Genomic DNA, 25,356 nt, shown 5'->3' on the forward strand with positions numbered 1-25,356 from the left:
AATTTTCCTATCATTTCCAAGGCATTTTTTCCCTTCAACATCTGCAGAATAAATGCTCTTATTAAAATTTAAGAGGATAGTGACTCACCAGATTAAGCAGCTAAAGAACATTTTTCCCTGGATAGTAAGTGGGTTTTTTTTTCCTCTATTGATAGCAGAAGTGCAGCACTAGTACTGTCCTAGAGGGAAGAAAAATAAAATGAAAGCCAAAAGTGTTGATAGAGAAATTTCTTACTACTGGAATTTCACAGACTCTCAGCAAAGTTATCTCAGTGCACTTGGTGATGCTTACCCTGAAGGTAAACATGCTAGAAATGTATCTGTTTGTTTTTAATTGCATTGGATCTGAGCATCCATTTTGAAAATGACAATTTGTTCACTTATTTCCCCCCACAAATCCTTGGTAGCAACTTAGTTTTACTGAACACTAAGAAATAACTTGTGCTTCTGCAGTGATCAGAGTGCTGTGCTGCACCCCAGCAGCAGCTCTGTGTGTAGTGTCCCTTTACTCTGGTTTCTGAGGGGATTTATATGTGAGGCCTCTGAGGAGCATGTGTTGCCTCACATCAGTTTTACTGATGGTTGAATTATGGACAAATGTAGGCTTTTGTTATTTTTGTCTCAGTCATGTTGTGTTATGTATTTGAAGAGAAAAGTAATTTCTTCCATTGTTTGATAGTATCACGATTTGGAAGACAAAGTTTAAGTTAGTCTTAAACTAAAAATCAGTCCTTTATAAGTATAGATTTGCTTTGACACATTTGTTATTGATGTCACAAATACTGACTAGGTATTGTAAGTCTATTACTTTTCCACCTTTAGAACCTTGAGTTTTGTTACATAAATTTGGAGTATAATATTTGATAATCTTTTGTGGAAGTACATTCGTTTTAAAGCACACATCCTCTTCCCAAGTAACACTGTCCTGTGGATTTGTCACCTGTAGCTTCAATTTAGATTTCAGGAGGGTGAAAAACAGGATAGTATTTAGTAAATATGCATCACATTATAGAAACTGTGGTTGTTTCTGAAATTGGGTACTACAGCAGTTTGCATGCACAGGAATGTATATAGAGAAGTAAATAGCATTTATGATTTGTGTTCCATATCCATGAATGGCTCAAGCCTAAATATACTTAAACAGGTCCTACTGAAGATTACCTGATTGCCTGTCTTGATTTCCCAGTGCATTTCCACACTGTCCTAAAACATGTGGATGTTCATAGTGCTGTACAGCACAACAGAGAAATGAAAAGCAAAAGTAATGTTACATAATTGGTGACTTTAGAGATGGATTACAATATATTGAAATACCTGCATGGCATAGCATTTCTACCTGCTGTGCTTCTCTTCCCCTCTTTTTGTGTCCTGGTCTTCTTTCCTGTTGGTCTTAAGTTGTAATTCTTGGGCAGACAAAATGCCTTTTGATTTGTTTCTATTGTTGTGGGTATGTTTTTGACAACTCAAAATGTCATAATCATTCCAGTAGTCATTTGTGATAAATCACTGTTCTGTTGAAGCAGAACTGCTTGAAGAATTACAATTTTGGTTTCCACAATTTTGTTTTCTATACAGTGAGTAGACAATTATTTTTAGCTCTTGAATTTTAGTATGCTCCTGTAGGAAATGTTCGGGTGCTTGGATTGTCACTACTGCTTGAGCGTCAGTATGTTGGAGAAGGGGAGGAGGAGGAGATGTTGAATAACAGACATTCTAACAGTATATTCTAGCATTAAACATCTTTGTCTTGCTGCTCTAGCCATATGATTATTAGAATTTTATTAGGATAATTTTTTCACTTAGGACTCTTAACTTCTTATTATCATTTGCTGTGCAAAAAGATCTGGTAGGTAGACGCTCTGAAATTCTAAGAGACTTCATAGTTTTTGTAGTCTCTTAGCAGCTTTGTACCTGTGTTGTGGTTTAACCCCAAGCCCCACACAGCCGCTTGCTCACCCACCTACCAGTGGGATCAGGGAGAGAATCTCAAGGGTAAAAGCTGAAAAACTCGTGGGTTGAGATACAGGCACTTCAATAGGGAAAGCAAAAGCAAAAAAAAAAAAAGAGCAAAGCAAGGAATCAATGTGCTGCTTCCCAAGGGCAGGCAGGTATTCAGCCATGTCCAGGAGAGCAGGTAATTGTGCTACTTTTTGTGACCATTTCAAATTTCTTATAAATATCTATTTACTCTTGAAGCAGGCCACTTCCCTTGAATAGTCTTTTGTGTTGTACATTGTTCAATAGAATTAAAGGAATTTTCTTGATACCTATGATGCAGGCTACTAACAAAATACTGATAAGTTTGTAATTTTCTTTATTCTGGATTTCTTCTTTTTTAGTGTGTTCTTTAGTGCAGGCAGCACCTTGAGCATTGGAGCTCTTAGTCACCTGGTTTAGTTTTAGGTAGTCCTGCAAGAAGCAGGGAGTTGAACATGAGATGATCCTTATGAGTCCCTTTCAAATGTGAGGTTATCTACAATTCTGTGACACTAGGAATGGAATAAAATTTCTATAATCAGTATTTTCACATATTTGGATGTTCATACAGGTGTATAGAAAATATAATTGCTTCATCAATTTTCTAGGCGACTACAAGAACTGCTTTGTTTTCTGGAACAAGAGTCTTAAAAATAGAAATTGCATGCCACAGTACTGTTGTGTAACCCCAGGTTGTAACACTTCAGAAAAACAGTGGCATTAAATGACTGTGGTAACCTGATTTCATGGTTAACCTTAGCATGTAGTTCAGTATACTTATACTTGCTCTCCTGCCCTGTAATTGTCTATGGACTGTTTGTGGAAATAAAGGTGTTCTGGTGATGAAGCGTGCTTGGAAAAATGTCTCAGTGTTTTCTCAGACCCATTCATGCCAAAGTGTCTCTTTGTTTTCAGAGTTGCAATAGTTTCCAAGTCTTTTGAAGGAAAAACTGATCGAACGGAAGAGTGGTATGGAACACAGTACAAGCAAGAAGCAATTTCTGATGAAGTTATTAAGGCATGTTAAAATTTGTAGCATTCTAATATCTGCAAATGAAAGTCAGTAGTAAATTCTTTGTCAAATTTTCCATATAGTTGGAGGGGGAACTTAAATCCACTGCTTTTCATAGCATGAAAATCATACAAAGAGTCTGTTTAATGTTAAAGGAAGTAACAATGTTATATCAGTCTTTAGATTTCAAATATTTATTACATAGGAGGGATATATTTTAATGTTTATAAACCATTCTAAGTGCAGGGAATGTTACACTGTTTTTTCTGTTGAAGATCCCTAATATGTAGTGGCTGAGTAAAAATGTAAGCATTAACTTTTGAAAACTTAAAACTCTCTATTACATGTTAATGAACTGATCAGTACTTAAAGGAATTTTTAAAAACTTTTCCATGTAACTGTTTCTGAAGTTGATTTTTGCAACATAGGAAGCAAGTATATTTTGCCAGTTAAATGAGATTGTAAGAAATCAAAACTCAAAAAAAAGAGGGGGGCAAATCCTTGTCGAAACTTGTTATTGTTCTGATCTTCCAAGAAGAGATGGCTGTAAAATTTGCCTTAGGGCTGAATTGAACCTTCTGAGGGTGCTCTGAACAGACATTGCATAGGAGCACTTCCTTGAGCTTGACCTTCCCTGTGTTCTTCATTAGAATTCCTAGTTAAGTGTTTGGTTTAATATCTTCATTTATGGTTCACAGTAGCAGAAAATATAAGATATAAATCCACCCTCCTATCTACTATAAACTTTTCAAAATTATTTATATGTAATCCTCCTTCTAAGAGCAATTCATCCTGCTAATAGCCTACTCCAACTTTTTTTCCCCAGCTGTTTCTCTCTTTCCCTATTATCTTAATAATATTTACAAAGAACGTACTGAATACATTTTTAAATCTTTTGTTTTAGTGTAAAATAAATAAGCCCATATATGCTTTAATTAAGCAGAAATTGGCGTAGCTTCATTGTTTCTTCTATTGGTCTAGAAATGGCAAAATGCTGACCTAAATGGGAAATTCAAGCTTCCAATGAAGAATGAGTTTATTCCTACAAACTTTGAGATTTTGCCATTGGAAAAAGATGCAACACAGTACCCTGCCCTTGTCAAGGTAAACTGTCTGTATTTGTCCTGTTGACTGCCTGACCTTCTGGGAAGTTAGAATTTAATTCCTCTATTTTATAAAATATAGATAATTTCATATTTCAAAGTGTAGAAAACAAAAAAGTACAAAACTTGAATATTTAGATACAAAGACAGTAGAAAGTTCATTTTTGCTGAACTTTGGACTGTGACAATTTGTGTTCCTAGGAAAGTGAATCTAGATACAGCTTGAACTCTCTCTGCCCTTTTGAAAGTGTGTCAACAGTTGATAAAAATAGCAGTAGAGCTGTTTATTCAGCAGAAGGGTGACTGCCACTCTTACATATTTTTGACCACTGTTGAGTAAGTTGAGGGTGTAGGGAAGGCTATTGTTTTGTAACTCTGTACAGAAAATGCCTGTGATTGCATGGAAAAAAGAGAGAAGTGTCATTTAGTGATCTCAAAATATAGTGAATATATATTCAATATATTGAATATATCTATATTCACTATATATATTGAATATAGCAATTCAAGCAGTATGAATTTAAGGGGGATAATTCTAAGTGGTGATTTGAAGTGGTGAAGAAACTTTTTTAAAGCTGTGGCATATATTGCAGTTAAAAGATGACTTAACCCAACCTCTTTTCTTGACACAGGACACTGCTATGAGCAAACTGTGGTTCAAGCAAGATGACAAGTTTTTTTTGCCAAAAGCTTGTCTCAACTTTGAATTTTTCAGGTATGCAATGTTAAGTATATCACATAAAGTCATCTCCAAAAGTTTCTTACTTATTGGGAATCTGCATTTGTGCAGCAAACACTTTCTTGCACTTCAGAGTCTTTGTCCTTACTTTGAATATGAAATAAGGCTTAGATGCAGGAACTGAGTAGCAAGAAATTTGATGTGCTCCTTCCATATTGAAAGGAAAAGTTTACCTAAATACTTTTAAACCACATTTTCTTTTATATTTTATTTGCTGTACCTAAAATATACCTGCCAGTAGAACCCACTACATATTGCAGTATCCCTCTTTAAAAATAATTGTGTATTTTTAAATTAATTACTAAATCACAGCTATTTTAACATGTATTTTCTTTATGAAATGCTATTCTGATAATAGTTTTAGGCTCAAATTCTATTTTCATTTGCATACTGCAAATCAGTTTAAAAAAGCACTTAAAATTTTGGGATTTTACTTAACTGACACCCATAACTGATTGTACTTTTTTTTTTTTGAAGAGCATTGTCTATATTATCAATGAGTGTTTGATTCTGACCTCAAGATATATGATAAAATGATGTAGTGTTAATTCTGGTCTTGCATGACTTTCATCATAGGAAGATAATCTTTTTTGAGTGCGCATGACAGTGGAACTTCTTTATGTTCCTTTCAAGTAATAGATTTCTAACTTTGGAATTAAAAAAAAGTTTTTAAAGTGCTGTTTTTAAAGTGCAGCTGATTCTGTTTCTGTGAACTACTGAAAGCCAGAAAAAATTCAGGGACTCTCCTTTTGCCTAATTAAGTTACTTGGTGATATTGATGGAAGGGCCATTGTGGGGGCTCCCATAGATGCACTGTTGAATTCTTGTTCTGAGAGAGCACTTGAAATTTTCCTTGCAGGATATTATACAGAGGTTTTTTCCAGTGTGTGTCATGTCTTGGTACTGGTTTTGATACTAGTTGGGGAAAATAGGTTGCTTGGGCATTTTCTCTTTTTTGCTTTTTGAAACCACAGGCCGGATGTTAGAACTGTTTCAATGTGTGTTAGAACTTCAATGTGTTAGGAAATGGAGGATTAAAATGGGAACTCCCCATCTCTTGTTCAGAGAACAGCAATTGCAGTGCTTTGCCTTCTTTTTCATTCTTGGTGCCTTTCCCTTGTGTTATGTTTGGCCAAAATCCAAAATAGGATTTTACTGATGGACACTGAGTTTACAGTTGTGGTGTTTTTTTAAATCAATTCAGGTGAACTATAGTGAACTATAATACCTAACAATCTGTGAATGAATAAAATATAATAATTGGGTTTATGTAGAGCACACAAAGGTGTAAGTGTATGCAATACACACAGTATCTTAGAATTGTTTGTGTTGGAAGTGACCTTTAAAGGTCCAGTCCAGCCCTCCTGCAGCAAGCAGGGATATCTTATCTAGACCTGTGGAGATGGTATTTCCCAGTTAGATTTGTGCTTTCATCTCAGTGTGCCCTTATAAAAAGCCAAAAGTACTTGAGCTTTACTGACCATTGTAATGGAATGATTTACCTCTTTCCTCCTAGGAGCAGTTCCAGGTGAGAGCTGGCTTTTTTCCTTAGGGTTGGGAGCAAGGGTTTTTTCCTTTTCCTTAAAAATGAGATGGTAATTGTACATGAGCATGAGCGAGGAGATTCTGACAATACGGGGTCCATCACCTCTAAAAGATGTTGTTAGCAGGTTTGTCTAGTTTGGATACTTAAAAGAGGTTCTTGGAGAATCTGTCTCTGTTTGGTCATGGTGATGGTCATTGAAGGACATGGTGAAATGTAGAGTTTTTATTTATGAGAGAGAGACTTGATAGTATCACTCATATCTCATGGGACCAAGTGAACTGGTGAATAAAGCCACCTTTATGACATAGGTTTTCATAAAAAGTCTAAGCCTTAGTTCTAGATCAAAATATGAAGCCTGTGCTGCCTTGTAGTGGATTACAAGAGTTTGTTCACACTGCAGACTGCTTCAGTATGATAAAAAAATCTAGGGGGATTTCTTCTGCCTGCAGCCCTGCTCAACATGAAACATAAAAAGAATCGTGGTCCAGATGTTGTAGTCGCCATTGCTGTGTAGATAAATTAAGAGGAAGTTGATGAGGTTGGTTTCTCCCTTAAATATACAAATTGACAGGAACAGTATGTGTATGAACCTCTTGAAATCACCTTGTTCCAAAACTGAAAAAACCCAGGCATCCTTGTGTTAAAGAAACATCACAGTAAAAACATCTGACATACTGCCCAGCCTAAAAGAGGATGATAACCTTTTGCATTTGTATGAATTGCAACTTAAGAACTCAAAAAGTACCTTTTTTTAGAAGGAAGTAAAACAACCATGTAATGTGGTAATGCTTTGAAACTCAGCACTTCAGTGTTGATTCCAGCTATGTCACTTACAGCTGTTTGAAAGGGGAAAGGACTAGACTTTATGGGGTTTTTTTCAACAATTCAATCATTAGTGATTGAGTTGTTCTACTCCTTTGAGTCTAGTGAAAAAAAGGTAAACAAGAAATAAGCATTTGTTTACAAAACTGTCAAATAATAGCAAGCAACTCCCAGAACAGTGTTGTAATAATTGTTTTCTGTTATTTTTCACTTGAGGATTAATGATCTAGTAGTTTTGATTTCGTTCAAAATTCCCAGTTGGCCTTTGCCAGCTAAGTGAGAATACAGAATTTAAAAGTGATACAGAATAGTAATCACTCAAACTGATTAAGTCTGGGAAAAATGGGAAAGAATTTAATGAGTCTGGAGGAAGGTTTATAGGATTTACCTACATCTCACTTTGAATTTGGTCTTAATTAAAAAATTCAATAGTAATTGGATTTATATCATTTGGCATATTAAAATTGCTCAGTTTTGAGAAATTCTCATTGTAGGGAGAAATGCAAAGACAAGTTCTTTTGTCTTTTTTACTGATCTGTTTGTTTAGTCTGGGCTAAGATTTCAGACTATAGCAGGCTCTGCTTCTCAAATACATATATTTGAAGTTATTAATTTAGTTTGTTAAAATATCTTCCTGTGCTTCCTTTTCTTAACCTAAAAGGAAGAGAAGTTAAAAGCTATGAGGAACCTTCTTAAAAATATCTTTGTCATGTTGTTTTAGTAATCAGTTGGTGTGTTGTGGTCTTGTTTTACTACATTGGTGTTGATACGCACAGTGACATACCCTGCTGTATAGATGTAACAGCCTGAATATCTGACTGCTTCAGGAAAAAGTCAGGTTTGAATTGTAAGCCATATCCTGACAGCAAATGCTTCAGATACTGGTGATCATATCTGTGACACTGATAATGAATTTACATGCACTTCAGAGATTTTACCAATACATATAGTACCAATAACTTGTCTTCTCAAATCTTTAAAACAGACAGGTATTTAACAATTAACATGGTTGAAGCATTACTTGAGTCTTTGAGTTGTAGTTCTCTTTTTGAGAAATTTACAAGAGTGTTGTGTATGATCATGTGCTCCTAATGCAACAGTAGATTTTGGAGAGTTGTTGCCATTGAAAAAATAACACAAAAAATTACAGTAGTAAGAAAATGGATACACAGACTTATCTCCTAACCTAACATGCCTGACCTTGGCATGTACTGCATATTGTTATACCAAAAATTGTTGATCTCCTAATTTTTGTAATAGAAACTGATAGTGTATGAGTATTGATTAATTAATGTTGAGTACATGGACTTTCATTTTGGTCTGTTAAACTATGTTGGTATATTTAGTATCTTTTACTCCTGGTGAATTCTGACTGTGCAGCCAAGTAAATAAAACCTGTCTTGATTTATGAGCATAAATAGAATATCTCTGGGATCTTGAGTGTATTTAGTCATCAAACCATATGCAAGCTAAGTAACACTTTGCAGATGTGTTCATATTTAGCTTCAAAATAGGAGTCCTTCAGAATGGGATCCATCAGCATAAAAACACAGAAAATACTGTTTCCTTCAGATCAAACTTAAAAGGCCAAAAGAAACAGAGAAATAATTTTAAACTGCATATTTTACTTTCAACATTTTCTTCCAGCCCATTTGCTTACGTGGATCCCTTGCATTGTAACATGGCCTATTTGTACCTTGAACTACTCAAAGACTCCCTCAACGAGTATGCATATGCAGCAGAACTAGCTGGCTTGAACTATGATCTCCAAAATACCATCTATGGGATGTATGTAAGTACTCAAGTCAAGGAAAAGCTTAGAGCCTTAAAACTACTTCCACTCATCAACATTTTTATATTGATTTGATGGAAGGACTTTTAAATAAAAAAATAAAGGCTGTTAGTCCTTTTGATCTTGGTTATTAGCCATCCTTTCTTTGATTTGAATTTTAAGTTGAATTTCATTAAAAGTCTTCAACAGTCTTTTAGTTCACATTAAGCAAATTTTCTTCTTTATTTCTATAAAATTCGTGAAATTAATTAGTTTGTAACATTTCTTCCTCCATTTAAAAAAACCCACAACCCTAATCCAAGCTTACATATTTGTTGGTCAGATATCTACTAAAAACTTTCTGACTGATGGGGTAAAAGACCCCCTTTTCATGCTATTAAATAAATAGAATACTTCTGCTTCCTGTTCAAGAACTACTGATCATGAGGCTGCATATACATACTCTTCAGTCATGTTTCTTCATCCATTACCTTGTCACTGCCTGAGGTATCAAAGCATTTCTTTTGTTTTTCTTTTTGTTAGTCGCTACATTTATGCTGATCCTCTCCATTGCAACATGACATACCTGTTTATCAGGTTATTGAAGGATGATTTAAAAGAGTATACATATGCAGCACGCCTCTCAGGTTTGGTCTATGGCATTGCATCAGGAATGAATGCAATACTTGTAAGTAAGAAAAGAACGCAGGAGGAAATGAAACAGCTTGGGAGTTGTTGAGCTTGGAGAAAACATTGACTTCTGCATTTCTAAATGAGATGGTTAATGGTTTTTTTCCTTGCATATATCTCATGAATTAAAGGCAGTGCAAGACTGTATTTTAATCAGTACTGAGTGACCTGTTTAAGATTGCAGTGTCTTGTGAACGTGTGTAGTGCAATTGTTGCATTCTGGTTCACATTTTTACTTGCTTGCATGATAATCTGGAAAGCAGTATTGCTGGTTTCTGTATAAAATATTAACTTTTCTGTTGAATGAATCCTCAGCTTTACAGAATTTGTTGTAATTATCTAATTCTCCTGTAGTGAGCTGTGGAGATGGATTGTGCATGTGTTCATTAGAATGCAATGCTGGATATTTATGCCTTTTTCTTTTGTTTTTATCACATTTTAAAATCTGTTATAAAGAATTGACAATACTTGATAAATACTGGTATTATGATAAATTCTTATTTCTTATTCAGCTTCTCCTATGAGATTTATGATAGGAGATTTTAGTAGTCTCTCTGGAAGTTTGGTTAAAAGCTTTTGTTAACCACCCTTATATGCCAGAATGTGTTTTGAAATTTCCCTGGAGAAGTGTTACTTTCCAAAGCATTTTAGCAGAAGAATGTACTCTGTATTGTCTTTGCATTTTCTACATGAGAGGGTGCTGCATTTTTTAAAATCAAACACAAATGTAATTTCCTGGTTGCATTCACCTGACTTACTGCAAACATGAGGTTATCCTCAGTTTCAAAGCTTGCTGATGTTTGTATGATCAGGGTTAATTCCTCAAAAAAAAAGTTTGTAATTTTCTTAATTTTAAGTCACAGTTATTTTAAATATTATTTGAGAACTTGTAATATTATTTTCCATATTGTAAGAAGTTTTATAACTAATAAGTGTATCTTATTAATGAGTATATTGATGCTTTGAGCAAGGGCAGATGCTACTCTGATAAGTCACCCATGGTGATTGTTTAACTCTTTGGGTTCCTATGCTAATTTAGGATACCAGCCTTTGTAATAAATTTATTTATGATAATTTTGTCTTCAGATCCATTGTTAGCTATGTTTCAGCAACCACAGAACAACATATTCTTCCTACTGAAAAGCAGGAATTCTATATGTTGGTTTGTGTTCTAAAGTTTAGTTTTACTTCTAATTAAACTGCACAAATCAAATCAAATTCCTGGTTAGAGATACCAAATTTTGAAGTTTTTCCCTGCAAAAAAAACCCTTTTAATGCCTTTTTGCCAGAGAAATTTTCTATAGCTTGATGAAATCATACAGTAATTTTTAAGTTTTCTGTTCTTTTTTAAATGAGCAAGTCTATTTCATTTATACTTTCAGAAATATGTATGATCAGATCAATGTGTCATCACAATTCCAGGATTACTACCTTGATGTTTTAGCTCAGCAGCATCCTAGTTTTAAGGTGTGCTGCTGTTTATAGCTCCCCTTTTTTGTAGTATTGCTTACTTCCCCTTAAATATTCTTTGATCAACAGCATAGATATGAATCAAGGATTAAAGTAAATCGGAGAAGTAAATTTTAGAAAGTTGTGAATCCAGACCTCACTACTAAAGTAAGAAAACCTAGATTAAAACCATTTCAGTACTCCAAGTCTCAACACTGTAATCACTAAAAATCTGTATTCTGAGTACAGCTTACTTACACCAACATGAAATTCCATGAATTCTGTGCATTTAGAACTCCTGTGCAAATATGCAATAATGTCAGTTAGTTACCTTTTGATGGGTAAAGGGATTTAACTTAAGAGTGATTAAATGTTCTGTAATGGTGAATTTAGCATAAGTATTGAAAAGCACATTGCTCATGGCATTGTACAAGACTTGGTAATGGGTTTATTCTTTTATTTTCCACATTTAAAGCAACTTATGCACTTTTTCCATAGCTCTCTGTAAAAGGTTATAACGACAAGCAACACATCTTGCTCAAGAAGATCATTGAGAAAATGGCTACTTTTGAGATCGATGAAAAGAGATTTGAAATTATCAAGGAAGCGGTAAGCTGCATGAGAAATTCCCATTTTGCAGTAATTGAAAAGTGAATGCATTGACCTGATAGGAGATCTGAGGGCTGACAATCTGTGGAAATAGAGAGTGAAATGCTGCGTTCGTGGGACTTCAGATGGTTTTTTCCTTTTTTGTGGCTGTGAGTTTCTCAGAGTTGTGTATGTAACATTCTTTGGTTAAAAATAACTGGTCCTGGAATCTTTTTTTAGTCAGTCTTTCTTCTGATGTATCAAGGAAGCACAGCTTGCTTTGGTAGGAGTAGAAATTGAAGTAGGGGGATGGAGGGGAAAGTCTTAGCTTTAAATCCTTTTTGCAATTTGGAAAGGCTGCAGTAGGAATTAGGCATAAAAGGAGTGGGAAATAGATGAAAGGGGAAAGGAAGTGTTGAAAAAGTTAGCAACATTTCTTTTCTCTGGATTTGTCTTGGCTCCTGGGCCTTGATCCTTTGGTGCAAAGGTAACCACCTGGCTTAGTACGTGCTGATTTCTAGAAGTTACACCAGCTTGGGAGATTGCAGTTTTCTCCCCATGTCTATGCCAGACAGATGATGGAGATACCAACTTCGGGCTTCTGTTTGGAGCAGACAGAAGGATACATCCTCAGCAACCTGAGGCATGGTCACTTGTGCCCTGAAATGAGTTACATTTTTCCTACACTGGAAATGCTTACAGCTTGCCAAAACTATTAGTTTGCACTTCCAGTTTCTCTGGTAGAGGAAAAAGGTTTTGCTTATTTTGTAAAAGCACAGCTGGACTAGAAAGGAGTTTTTTTGCAGAAGCTCCCTGGTTCTTCTCTCATACATCCTTTATCCATGCAAAACATGCAGAGAATTTTCCAGATGCTCCAGATTTTGTCTGAACAAGTCAGCCAAAGTAGGTGACAGGGAGAAAAATACATTTTCTATTAGCAGTATTCCCCCACCCCTGGTCAGTCATCATAGAAGGTGAATTTCCTGGGTAGAACAACTACCCAGGAAATTTGATCTAAACTCCTGTTTACTGCAGTAATTTAATTTCTAGGCATTAATTTTATGGACAAGTTTGATTTCATGCACATTTCAACCATCTTAATGGTTTCTGCTTAATCCAAAGGCTCAGAAGACTGAATTATTACTAAGGTGATATAACACAATTTTTTAGAGTTCTAACAAGCAAGGGAATGTTCTCAATACCTGAACTGTATCTTTTTGATGTTGAGAGTACAATGTTAATATGTTTAGAAATCTATTTCTGAATTTCTAACTTGTACCTGATTTTTTTGGTTTAGTACATGAGATCACTTAACAACTTCAGGGCTGAACAACCTCACCAGCATGCTATGTATTATCTCCGGCTCCTGATGACTGAAGTTGCTTGGACCAAAGATGAATTAAAAGAAGCTCTAGATGGTATTGTTCTGCCACTTAATTATTTTTTTCCTTATGTTACTTAACTATTGAGAGTACCTGTTTTGAACTCTGCTCACTACTCGAGGGAAGACCCTGCAGTGCCAGGCCTGAGCTGATGCTGGCTGTGCTGCTCTTGCCCTCCAGCTTCAAGAAAGTAAGAGTAGTTCATGGAAAAGGTCTCAAATGGCAAAACTTGCAGATAAAAGTTAAGGCAAAAGTTTACTAACTTTGGGGGTACATGAACCTGGATATGGTGAATCCAGTACTTAATCAACATTGGTAAAATCATTTGGCTCTCATTGACATCTTACAGGCACACTGGAGTGTATCTGCATTGTACTTCCCAGTGTGCAAACTATTTTGTTTTTTCCATGGTTGGGGAATCCTAGCTTATGTTTCTGTAGATAATAAAGAGCTTTAGCTAATAAAGAAAAAATATGTAGTTTCTGTAGATGATGGCAACAATAATAAAGAACATTGTGGCTCTTAACACAAAGTAGGTGCCCCAGTATATTTGAAGGAAGAAGAAATTTTTAATTAAGATATTTAAGTGATTTTTCAAGTCCAGATGGAATGGGGTTCTGAGCAATGAGCCTTGTGGATGGTGTCCCTGTCTATGGCAGGGGTGTCAGAACTAGATGATCTTTAAGGTCCCTTTCAACCCACACCATCCTGTTACGGTAATTCTGTGTTTGTAGAACTGAAGAACTTTTCCCTACCTGTATTTTACTGTGTTGTATTAAAAGGCTGCTCCTGGGACAGTTTGCAAAATGTCTTGTAATATCTTCTTGGAATACACCAACATTCTTTTCAAGAAGAATACCTGACTTTTGTATTTGAGGGGTTTGATTCAGAACACATATCCATGAATACCCCATCCAGCCATCATTCCTGTTACTCCATTGATTCTATAGGTTAAACTGTATTTTGCACTATGTATGAAAACTGCTTTGCAAGGGCAGGCTGGATAGAATGTGTGTGTATGTGTTGTGCATGTGTCCTCTAGGATACATTGCCAAAATATTTTTCTTGTGTACCCTTTGTTCCGAAGTTAATAGCAAAACACTATATTTGAGTTGAGGTTCGTTTTTTTTAGTCTGAATGGTAAATGCAGAGAGTCTTTCTTGAGCATTATAAACTACATGCTGCTTGTTTAGTAAATAACTAAGGCTTTTCCTTGCAACACCACCTGAATGATTGCAAGTGTGTTCTCTGGAGAATGAGTGTTTGTTCAGCATGATTGGAAAGGCAGCTTTTTTTAACTTTTTTTTTTTTTTTTCTGAATCTGGGTCAATACAGCATGTGAATTCTAAGTGAAATAAACTATATGATGAGTGCTGCTATTTAGACCTGGAAGCATTCCAGTGCTGCATTTTTAAGGAGAGATTTCACTTCTTCCTAATGACAGATTTCTCCTCCTCTGAGAAATGCACTGTATCTAATGATGATTTAGGCCTAGGTCCTTCATAATTTAAAAATGCATTTGAGTGACTTAACTGTCTAAATATGTATTGTAGATGTCACCCTTCCCCGTCTCAAGGCCTTCATAGCACAGCTGTTGTCACGGTTACACATTGAAGCTCTTCTCCATGGCAATATAACAAAACAGGTTGGTTTGATACTTTCTTAATAAAACATTTTTTATTTAAAAGCAGCTTAAAAATGAGGCACTAGTTTAATCTTTGCAGATCTCAAAGCAGTTATGCCAAATGTGATTTCATAATTTAACTTTGTACTTTTTTATCTTTATAGGAATAGAAGAGTGTAATTTTTTCCACTTTAGCTTTAGTAGGCTAAGTGCTGCCTCTATATTGCTCTTGGAAATTTAATAAAAACAACTTAGGATTTGAAAGTCTATTTTATTTGAAAGTCTATGTTGCATGTTACTGTGATCAAGCTGCAGAAGGAATGATGTGCTGCAGATCTTGCTTTATTCTACTGAAAACCTTCAGAATAACTAGCAAAGATTTAAGAATCCAGTATCCTTCCAAATTAAGTAGTTTGCACATAGCTAAAGAGGCATGGCGGACCATGAAAAAGTCAAGTGTCTGCTCTCAGGGGAGTGAAGCTCAGAAAACATTTGTTTTGTCTTCCTTTAAAATAGTAACACTTTGTATTTGCATGTGAAGTCATAAGAAATACTTTAATATATGTACCAATTCAAATTTTAGTACTTTTTTTGTATGCTTTTGTGTTCTTTTTTCATAAGGCTTGTTTGCAATATTTTGTGTTAGAACAGCTCTGGGATAGTTTACTAGCAAGGGCTGTAATAGACAATGCTTGTGACTGCTGAGTGTATGGAGGAGAAAGTTAATTTGTAAAGTGGGAAAAAATAAGATAGGAAGGAGCTAATATCTTGGAGAGACAAACTCTTCTTTGTCAAGAATGTCTCTAAAGTATTTGTTAAAAATTTTTATAGGGTGTTCTTCTTGCAGAGAAATTTAAAAATAGTCTCTTTTTCCTTCCTTATTCCTTGCATGTTTGTATACAAAAGTCAGTTGCTTCTGGAAATAGAACTGAATGCCCAGAAGTTTTTAGATTTCCATGATGATGCAGTTATGTCAGAGATGTGTATTCTTTACTTGGCATAATGGGTGGCTATTGAAAGTCCTACAGCTAAAGAACTGGGAAGGATGTCCTGGTATACCCATAGCTGTGTAATGTTTAGAAATTATCTGCAGACCTCCCTCAATAGAAAGTAGAAAAAGTTGTCTGTCCTTCAGTACCCATGATGTGATAATCACTGATAAAACTCAGCAATTTTAACCTGGACCTAAGAAATTTCTCCAACTAAAATAAATCAAAATTTACATTGTCTTGTGAACCCTTTCAATCATGAAAAAAATTTTCAGTGAATCTGGACTTGAAAAGTTAGATTTATACAGCTGCTTGAAATTCCTATTTTTTTTTAAATTCGTTCTGATGCTTGGGCTTTTTTGACAATTTCTTTTATTTATTTGCTGTAAGTGGATGAAAAGTAAACTAATTCTGTTCAGAACATCTATCTGAGCAGTCTTGTTGTCAGTATTTTAATATGATGACTTGACTAAAAGAATAAATAGTCTGTTTCTCTAACTTTTTAAACTGCTATTTTTAGACCTCAAATCTTTTTGTCTTTGATACTGCATGGAGGTTTTGGATGTGTTGGTAGCGTGTATGATGTTAAGTTTTCAAACCTTTTGCATGTTTTTTATAAAATCACTTGTGTTGTGAGTTTATGGCAATGCAGAATGAGAGATTTTAGCTTTCAGCCAAAACTACTTTAGCAAGTTCCTATAATTTCCAGTGTGCAGGCTACAAGAACACATAACTCTTAAGAGGTGAAGCTGTTGAGGTTAAATCCTTGAATGAAAGTAATGACTTTGGATTTTTTTCACTCCTTATAGATTTTTTTTTTAAATTCTTACTGTAATCCATCAAATAAAAGAAAGTATTTGCGCAATGAGTCTTAACACCACCAACACATCAATGAAATGCATCCTTTACCTTAACTATTTGTTTTCTTAAAATTTTTATCTACTGAAATGCCATTTGCTCTCAGACATACATTTGAGATAGCTCATTTTCACTTTGAAAGATGAGCACATCAAGTAGTGGAGGGAAAGTGAAAAAAAAAAACCCCATTGAGCTTTAATTTCAGAAGCACTGGGGAGAAGTAGGAGTAGTTAAACATGTAGACAATTTAAACATAAGGAAGACGCAAAAAAACTCTTGCCCTCCATACTCCCACTTCCTCTCATGTACTTAACTTCTACTGTATTTGTATTGAATTACAGTATTCCTACTTTATATTTCTGATTTTTTTCTTTTCTCTCACTGCACCATCAGTAATTGGAAAGTCTTACACTGCTGTAAAATACAGAATAACTAATGATCATTAAAAATCCTCTTATGTTTTCTTTTCCAGGCTGCATTAGGAATTATGCAGATGGTTGAGGACACTCTCATTGAGCACGCTCATACAAAGCCACTCCTTCCCAGTCAGCTAGTGAGGTACAGAGAAGTGCAGCTTCCTGACAGTAAGTTAAACGATTGATTTATGATATTTAAGTCACATTAAATTGAGATTCTCCTTGCTCACATTTTAAAATGCATATTACTGTGTTGCTAGGAGTGTGTTTTGAAGTCAAACTTACTTCAAGTTATTCTAAACTTAAAATTCAGAAATATAGTTAGGGTGTGGCTTTACTGATAAATTTGTGTACTAATACATGACCTTTCTAGCATACTTGACAATTACTTTGATTTCATTTTTAATTTGTGCATGTAAATGAGACTTCTTGGGATGACGGGGATGATCTTTTGGTGACTGCCAACCCAAAGCCACTCTATGATCATACAATTTTGCACTTCACTTCCAAGTCAATTGTTATAATTTATGGAAATAAGAGCCCTGTCCCAGTCTCTGCTACACAGAGTACATACATTTGAGTAAACACCATTCTTTGAGCATTTCTGAGTATCAGTTGACCATTAAGAATTGCACATAACGACTCTTTGCAAAAACAAAAAGCTCTAACACAAATATTTTTTTTTCCTTACACAAATTCTTTTGGTCTTGTATGTTTTTACTCCATGGTGAAAAAAGTGTTTTTTATGAAAAGGAGGTTCAAGGTATTGCTGGGAGTGGTGACATAGATAGCTGTACAGATAAGATAAATTACCCCTAGCTGGTTGTCTGTGGAAGCTGCCATATACAAAAGAAGTTGTTGGTATTAAATGCTGAATTATTTTTAATGTTCATAATAATTTCTGGCAGATTGTCTTTAGGAACTGTTTACACAGTCGAGCCAATGCAGAATTTCACTGCAGTTCCAAAAATACTTGCTTGAAGAGACGCAGCCAGTGTCAATTTACTCACTAATATTTCCAAGCAGTAACATTTTGATGGTAAAATGATGCATTCTTTTCTTGTCTTATGAAAAGTATGCTCTTAGTGGAAATTCTGCTTTAACAGTCCTAAACCACTATTATAAGTCCATTCTACAAGCTTTAGACCATTATGTTTTAATTGTCAACAGTAAGAATGTACACTTATATGAACTTCCACGTTTTAACTTTGTCTTTTAGGAGGTTGGTTTGTATATCAACAGAGAAATGAAGTTCATAACAACTGTGGCATCGAAATCTATTACCAGACAGACATGCAGAGTACTTCTGAGAATATGTTTCTGGAGCTCTTTTGCCAGATTATCTCGGAGCCGTGCTTCAACACGCTGCGCACCCAGGAGCAGTTGGGTGAGTTCTCAGCAGCGCTGTGTGTGTGCACCCGAGTGCCACTGAGACCTGGGGAGGTGCTCTCTCCCTGCTTGCTGAATGCCATTCAAAGGGCACTTGGTAAATGCAAATCATCTTAGCTGCTGATGACTCAAAGAAATTCTACTGTGCACAGAGTCTAAAATAAGAACAAGCAGGCATGATTTTTAAGATGTCTGAAATATCTGAAATCAGCTCCAACTCAAAAAAGTGTGATCACTGTACAGAAAACTTCATGTTAGAATTTGCCAAAAGGAAATTGGATCAGTCCCCTAAATTTCTAGATCTTCTTAAAGAATCAATAGTAGTTTGATGTTTCCTTCTTGTGACCCTACTTCTAGGTGCACTTCAAGATTCATAGAATCACAGAATCATTTAGGTTGGAAAAGACATCTAAGATCACTGAGTCCAACTGTTAAATTGTAAGGCCTATCTTAGAAATACTGCTGTGTGGGTAATGGTAATCTACTGTATTGGTGAAGACCTAAAACATTTCAGGCGTTTTAAGACTATAGCTGTTCACCAGTAAGTACAAATAATTGTTACCTGAACCAGTAAGGCTGAGAACTGGTGAGGTTATTCCAAACAGAGTAAGAAGAAGAGACAGAGACTTTGCATGACAGCTCACATGATTGTAACACTGGTGAGGAGGAGTACAGGTTTTCCAAAGGTGAGAAGCAGACAAATATTTCAGTGTGATGACTGCCAGGGATGTCAGGCAAGATTAGGCTTTTTGTGAGCAACTGGCAGAACCAGCCATACAATATTCATCACAGGAGTTTCAACTACCTGTATCCCTGCTGAAAATAGGATAGACCCAGGTTATTTAACAAGATTTTGAAATGTTCTGGTGGCCGGTTTTGTATAGAAGTTGGAAGTAACAGCTGAAGTGGGGGGGGGGGGGGAACTGAGGAAGAACTGATTTAGTCCAGCACTTCATAATTACCAAATAATAGAGCTCACAACACTTAGGAGGGGAGACAGTAGAAATATCATCAAAATCCAGTAAATTTCATGGAATTGTTAGTAAGATTTCTGAGAAAGCTTAGGGAAAAAGAAGTTAAAGAGTTAGAAGTTGCTAAACAGTAGAAGTAGTAACAAGAATTCTTTCAATAAATGGTTAAGCAGTATGAGAAAGTGGGGGAGAAAAGTTGGCAATGATGGAAAAAAAATCAAAGTGTTCAAATCATTAAAATAAAAATGTTCAAATAATCAGAAAATTCAGGATGGCTTACTTAGTTTTCACTTAATAAATACTGGGGAATCAAAGTTCATGTCTTACTTTTGAACAGGAAAATAACAGATTAGTCAGATTAAATTAGAAGTTTTTAAAAAGTTCAAGGTGTGATGAGCTCTGCATTCTATTCCAAAGAATGAAATTAGGAAATCCTGGAATTAGAAGTCTTATAATGGAAAATTTGTGGATGATTAGGTATTGGAAAGATAGACACAGCTAAATGCTACATGTTTCTTTTAAAAAAAAGGGAAGAGAAAAAGCAGGGAAATTGTAGATCAGTCAGTTTAATTCAAATTCCAGGAAAACATGGAATAAATTTTCAAGCTAGTTCTAAATTCATAGAAGGTAACTGAGAGACTGTTACTAATGTACCTAGGTGGAAGAACTAGACATTTGGGTACAGGAGTGTGGAAGGTCATGACTGGAGAATAGAGAATAGTTCATTTGGAAAATGGTGTTCTGCAGAGCTCTGCTCTGATCCAGTGTTCCATGCTGTATTCATCAAAATTCTGGATGATAGAAGAGTGAGGGTATTCACTGAATTTTCAGATAATACTAATTTGGGAGAGGCTGCAAGTGTGTGGGAAGGTAGAGTTAGAATTTAAAATTAGTTTGACATTTTGGAAACATGACTTGAATGAAGACAAGATGCAATTTGTTAGGAACGGTTTGGCAGGAACAACCAATGGCACAGATACAAGCCAGGAAGCAACTGGCTAGGTAGCAATTTTGTAGAAAACTCTGCAGGGTACAGTGGATCAGAAGTAGGACATAAATCAGCAGTGTCATGCTGCTGTGGAAAATGCTGGGATATATAAATGGAAACATTCAAGATGCACTCACAGTAATACTCCTAAATTGTTCAGATAAAAACTTTGAAATACTGTAACCAGCTTTGACATGAGCATCAGGAAACCATAAGAAAACTATAAAACAGCATTTAAAAGACTGTTACATGATAGATTTGCTATTAAAAGGGTAGAGGAAGACTGAAGAGAGGATTAGAAAATCATGCAACAAAAAGGAAGGGAATAATACTTTATCTAACTTGTAAAATGGGAAGTAGTGATCTTACATTACAGCAAAGAGAATTCAGATTGGATGTTATGAAAAAATAGTAAGTTTCTAATATTAAGTCTAATGAAGCACTAGAGTACAGCTTAATTTCTGGTAACCCGATCCTGATGACAGAATTGCTTTTGTTTTGTCTTAGTGTGCCTCATGTCCTCCTTGCCTCTCCCCTAAATTGATATTGACCTCAGTGAAATAAAGATGTTCTAAAAAAATAGTGTCACATTTTGAAAACCTACATTACTTTATTTATAATACAGAATTAAGTTAGCATAAAATTGCCTTCTTGCCAAACATGCTGCATTTGGCAAATTCAATGCTGTGACAAAGGATTTCTTTTCATTTGTGGATCTTCTTGTTTTGCCAAGGTTACATTGTGTTCAGTGGCCCACGTCGGGCAAATGGCATCCAAGGACTGCGATTTATTATCCAATCTGAAAAGCCACCGCACTATTTAGAGAGCAGAGTTGAAGCATTCTTAAAGACTATGGAGAAATGCATAGAAGACATGACAGAAGAGGCCTTCCAAAAACACATCCAAGCTTTAGCAATTCGTCGTCTAGACAAACCAAAGAAGCTGTCTGCAGAATGTGCTAAATACTGGGGAGAAATCATTTCCCAGCAGTATAACTTTGACAGAGGTAAGACAAATGGTAATTCCTTTAAAACGGAATGCTCTAGTTTGGCTGCATTTGTGACAGTTGAGTGTCATATTCATTTGGGAACAACTTAAACTTTTACACAGCCTATACATAATTTACTGTCAATTTCCCTGTGATGCAGTCAGAAACACACTGACATGCCTCACAGTACACACATTTATATGAATGCTATTTCTCTTTGCATCGTGCAGTTGTTTTGAGGGAGTGCTGACAGAGGCAACAGCAAGTATCTTAACTAACATGCAGTCTGTCTCAGCTTAGAGTGGATTTGAAGGAAACACTATTTTTTTTGTTTTTTTCATCTGTGGTGCTTTGAAGGTTATAGGTTTGTAGGAGACCAAATGAGATCCAGCTTCTAGAATTATTACTGGAAATGGACTGACATTTATTTACTGTGTGGTCCTACACAATATTTAAGTTGTATTTGTTTAAATACTTTAAAAATGTATTTTAAATTAAAAAAACCAAACTGGATGCATTGATAATACAGTTAGACACATTAGTAATACAGTTTCTAGCATTAAAAAAAAAAAATTTATGTACAGATCAGTTTTTCCTGACAGCTTCATGTCTCGACTCTTATTCACAGCTCTAATTTTCTGTCTTCATGCATAATATGCTTCCTCCATAAAACTCATTCTGTATTCTGTGACTTCTCTTCTGCATTATGTGTACCATATTGGCTTTCTATGATAGCAAATACAGTCTTCTTGCTTCATGATGACTCACTGAGCTGATTAATAATGAAGAGTTTTGACTTGTCATCTAGCTTGGTGTAGAGAGAATAAGAGCTACTGAAAAGTTTAATGCCTGAGCATAAGAAGTGGAATTGAAACTTATCACTTCAAGTTGTTTTTTTTTGTGTTTGATGAAATAGTGTGGGGTTTTTCAGCCTTAAGTGTTTCTGTTTATACCATAATTGGATCAATAGTATCTCTTTGGAATTTCTGCTAAGTGTAGCTGTATTTTTAATACCTAAATTCTTCTTATTATTTCCCTTGACTTTTATATCTTTAATTCCCCTCTGCCCACTAGTAATTTTATGTCATTAATTATTTTAATATGACTAGAATTGTCAAAATCAGAAATTCGTATTCCAGCCTTAAGCAGTGAAAGGATTTTTTGTTTGTACATTTTTAATATTACTACTTTTACTGTTTTCTCCCAAATCTTACCTAATTTTCCAAACTGTATTGTTGATTTTTTTATTTCCTTCATATAGAACTTCATATTGCTTAGAGCCTGCATTACAGGCTTGTTCACTCTCTGTTCTCTTGCACATGTTTCTTCCTTGATCTTCTTGCTAATCCTAAGAAAAGCAAGCACGCCTACAGGAGACCATCTTGCTTAAGCAGCAGTAATATTAGGTGATTAGTCCATGACAGTTTAATTAATATGAAGGAATGTGGCAACTGAAACACATTGTCCCCAGATATCTTAAAGGTGTGACTACTTCTTAAGGGGTATGTAGGTACCATTCCTTAACATTTCTGTAAAAGTATGTCCTATCATCCTGTTTCCTAACTCTGAAGAAAAGCCATCTATAACCTGCATTAGAAATGTGTAACTGATTTGAAGATAATATACAAGAGCAGGCATATCTATTTTAGCTACTGAATAGCCCAGAGTGCAATCAGTATTCTTCAAACGTGCATTTTTTAGTAAGTCAAATCAAGTAGACTCATTGAAGTACAATTTTCTGCCAAGATTCTACTGACACTTTTAGTGAAGCAAGTATTAACTTGAAAGATAACAATGAGAAGCTTTTCATTTGCAGTCAATTACAGCATCTGAATTTGAAAGAAGTATACTTTGTATAAGCAGTGTGCTAATAACCAGCTGTGATCTGCAGACTTACTCTAATTTGTACTGTTGTTGTGCAGATAACATTGAAGTGGCTTATCTAAAGACCCTGACCAAGGATGACATTATACAGTTCTACAAGGTAAGGTAGTCATGCAGCTAAAATGTTACTGAGAATGAGATGGAGGTACAACTGAATCTTATTTGTGCATGCTCTGAAGGGATATACTGACACCTGTTCTAGGTAGGTGGTAAAATGGATGCTGGTATCTTTTATTTCCTGAATATTACTTAGTTTAATAGCAACTGTAAAAATTGCACAGAATGATAGGATTTTGTTGTGGCTTTTTCCTTGCTGGCTCTTATTCTTGTTTCATTTAACTTTCCTTTATGGATATAAAATGTGCAGCTCTGTGACCAAGCCTGGCCAAAATTGCACATTTGTTCTTTTATCTTTTTCTTCAACCAATCAGTGATTCAGCTTATTTTATGGGAATGAATTGTGAATGGAACAGATATTTTTAAAGCTTTGTTCACTGTAAAATCAGTAGGGGTTTTTGTTCCTCTAATGGTTAGGCAGAGCAAAGGAACAGCATAATGATGCAGTAAATGTACATTTTAACTCAGATGGATATTCAATGTAAGGGATTCAAATGTGTCCCTGTCCTGTCCGTGTCACCCCCCCCACCAGTATAAAAAAAACTTGGGCATCATTCTGTCTGGTTTTTAATGTGTAATAGACGATGGTATTTCACTATATTGCAAAGTGCTCATGCAGTTTTATTACTTATGGAGTACTGGTAGCTCAGGGAGTTCTCTGGAAAATAAGATCAACTTAATGTCTTCAGAATTCATTCTTGGTTGGAAAAATTTCTGCCCGTCAAGAAGCATGGGCATGTGTGTGTCTGTCTACTTTTTTCCTCTCTTGGGCAGAGGGCGTTGTTTACTTTTAATTTTTTTAATAGTACGATAGCCTACATGAAGTTATGCAGCAAATGCAAAGTTAGTAAATGGAAACTCAGTACCTGTTGTTTAATAAATGAGAATTTTTGAATGAGGATGCCTATTCTGGGTTTGTAGGAATCTGTACTATTTTGCTTACACCAATGCTAATACGTGATTATCCAGCATTCCAGAGCAGAAATAACAGGCTAGATTGGATAGTCCAGCTGAATTTAAGAGTGTTCAGGGTGATGTGCTTCCAGGAGGCTGCTAGGGATTGAAAGTTCTGCAGAGATTTTAGGTTGCATTCCTGATACTATGATAGTTAATGGCTGAATTTCTGTAACTTACAGTTTTTCTGAGTTCCAAGCAGTACATGAATTGCTTAACTTGATTGTAAAATAATTTAGGAGTACTGTATGGATGACTTTTATTAATAGTTGAGGACACATCCCAAAATTCATCCCCTGTTTTAAGGTTTAAATTAAAATTAAAATGCTCTTGTTCTTTTTACTGTTTTATAATGTCTAAGGAATACTTCCTACACCTGAAGGACTTGATATTTTTTACTGTAGGTGCTGTTGGCAGTAGATGCTCCCAGAAGACACAAAGTATCAGTACATGTCCTTGCAAGGGAAATGGATTCCTGTAAGTATTGTGCTGAATATAATATTTAATCAATTCCTGTTCCAGCAAGTCATAGTTACAGATAGCCATGTTATATCATACAAAGGCACTGTAAGAAAAACTTAGCTTTGGAGATAATATACCTTTCAGAGGAAGAAGGTGGGTTTTCTCCTAGGTGTACTTCACATGGGTGCTTCAGATTTTTTGTTGATTTTTTAGACAAGTTTTTCAGCTTATCAATATTCTGAAGTATATTGATAATAAAAAAATATATATCCTAAAATAGCACTTCTGCTTTCAACAAGATATTTCTGAACAAACATTAAACTTTGTAATAGTCCTACAGGGGAGAAAAACCCCCAACCAGCCCAAAATTAGAATGTGCAGTTACCAATCCAATGTGGGCATTTTTTTGCCAAACTAGCAATGAATGCCCACAATAGTATTCGAGCACCCTCAAAGGGAAAACAAACAAAAACCAAAACCTCTGGAATGTCAAACATTTTATTTAACCTTAAGAAGGCCAACTTTTATTTAGGTTTTATTTTGAAGTAATATAGATCGGTTGTGCATTCTAAACTGTATTGTTCCATTTTAGAATTCAAGAAGGAAAAGGATAGAAGTGTTTCTGGTTAATAGGAAT

At 35.3% G+C, this 25,356-nt stretch overlaps 1 protein-coding gene across 5 annotated transcripts in view; it reads left to right on the top strand.

The window, feature by feature from the left end:
• IDE (insulin degrading enzyme) overlaps positions 1–25,356 on the top strand; it is a 59,428-nt gene that overhangs the window by 23,550 nt on the left and 10,522 nt on the right. For 4 of the 5 annotated variants that reach the window (XM_036385393.2, XM_036385392.2, XM_036385390.2 and 1 more), the window contains exons 12-23: positions 2,893–2,995; positions 3,971–4,093; positions 4,725–4,807; positions 8,847–8,991; positions 11,608–11,718; positions 12,995–13,115; positions 14,633–14,724; positions 17,023–17,134; positions 18,186–18,353; positions 21,048–21,320; positions 23,225–23,286; positions 24,662–24,734. In XM_036385393.2, the coding sequence (XP_036241286.1) occupies positions 2,893–2,995; positions 3,971–4,093; positions 4,725–4,807; positions 8,847–8,991; positions 11,608–11,718; positions 12,995–13,115; positions 14,633–14,724; positions 17,023–17,134; positions 18,186–18,353; positions 21,048–21,320; positions 23,225–23,286; positions 24,662–24,734 (1,466 nt within the window). Of the gene's footprint in view, positions 1–2,892; positions 2,996–3,970; positions 4,094–4,724; positions 4,808–8,846; positions 8,992–9,513; positions 9,659–11,607; positions 11,719–12,994; positions 13,116–14,632; positions 14,725–17,022; positions 17,135–18,185; positions 18,354–21,047; positions 21,321–23,224; positions 23,287–24,661; positions 24,735–25,356 lie in introns of all 5 variants that reach the window. The other variant, XM_036385391.2, reaches the window with a different exon arrangement.

Source organism: Molothrus ater, chromosome 8, assembly GCF_012460135.2.
Source record: "Molothrus ater isolate BHLD 08-10-18 breed brown headed cowbird chromosome 8, BPBGC_Mater_1.1, whole genome shotgun sequence".
In the NCBI taxonomy this organism is placed as follows: domain Eukaryota; kingdom Metazoa; phylum Chordata; class Aves; order Passeriformes; family Icteridae; genus Molothrus; species Molothrus ater.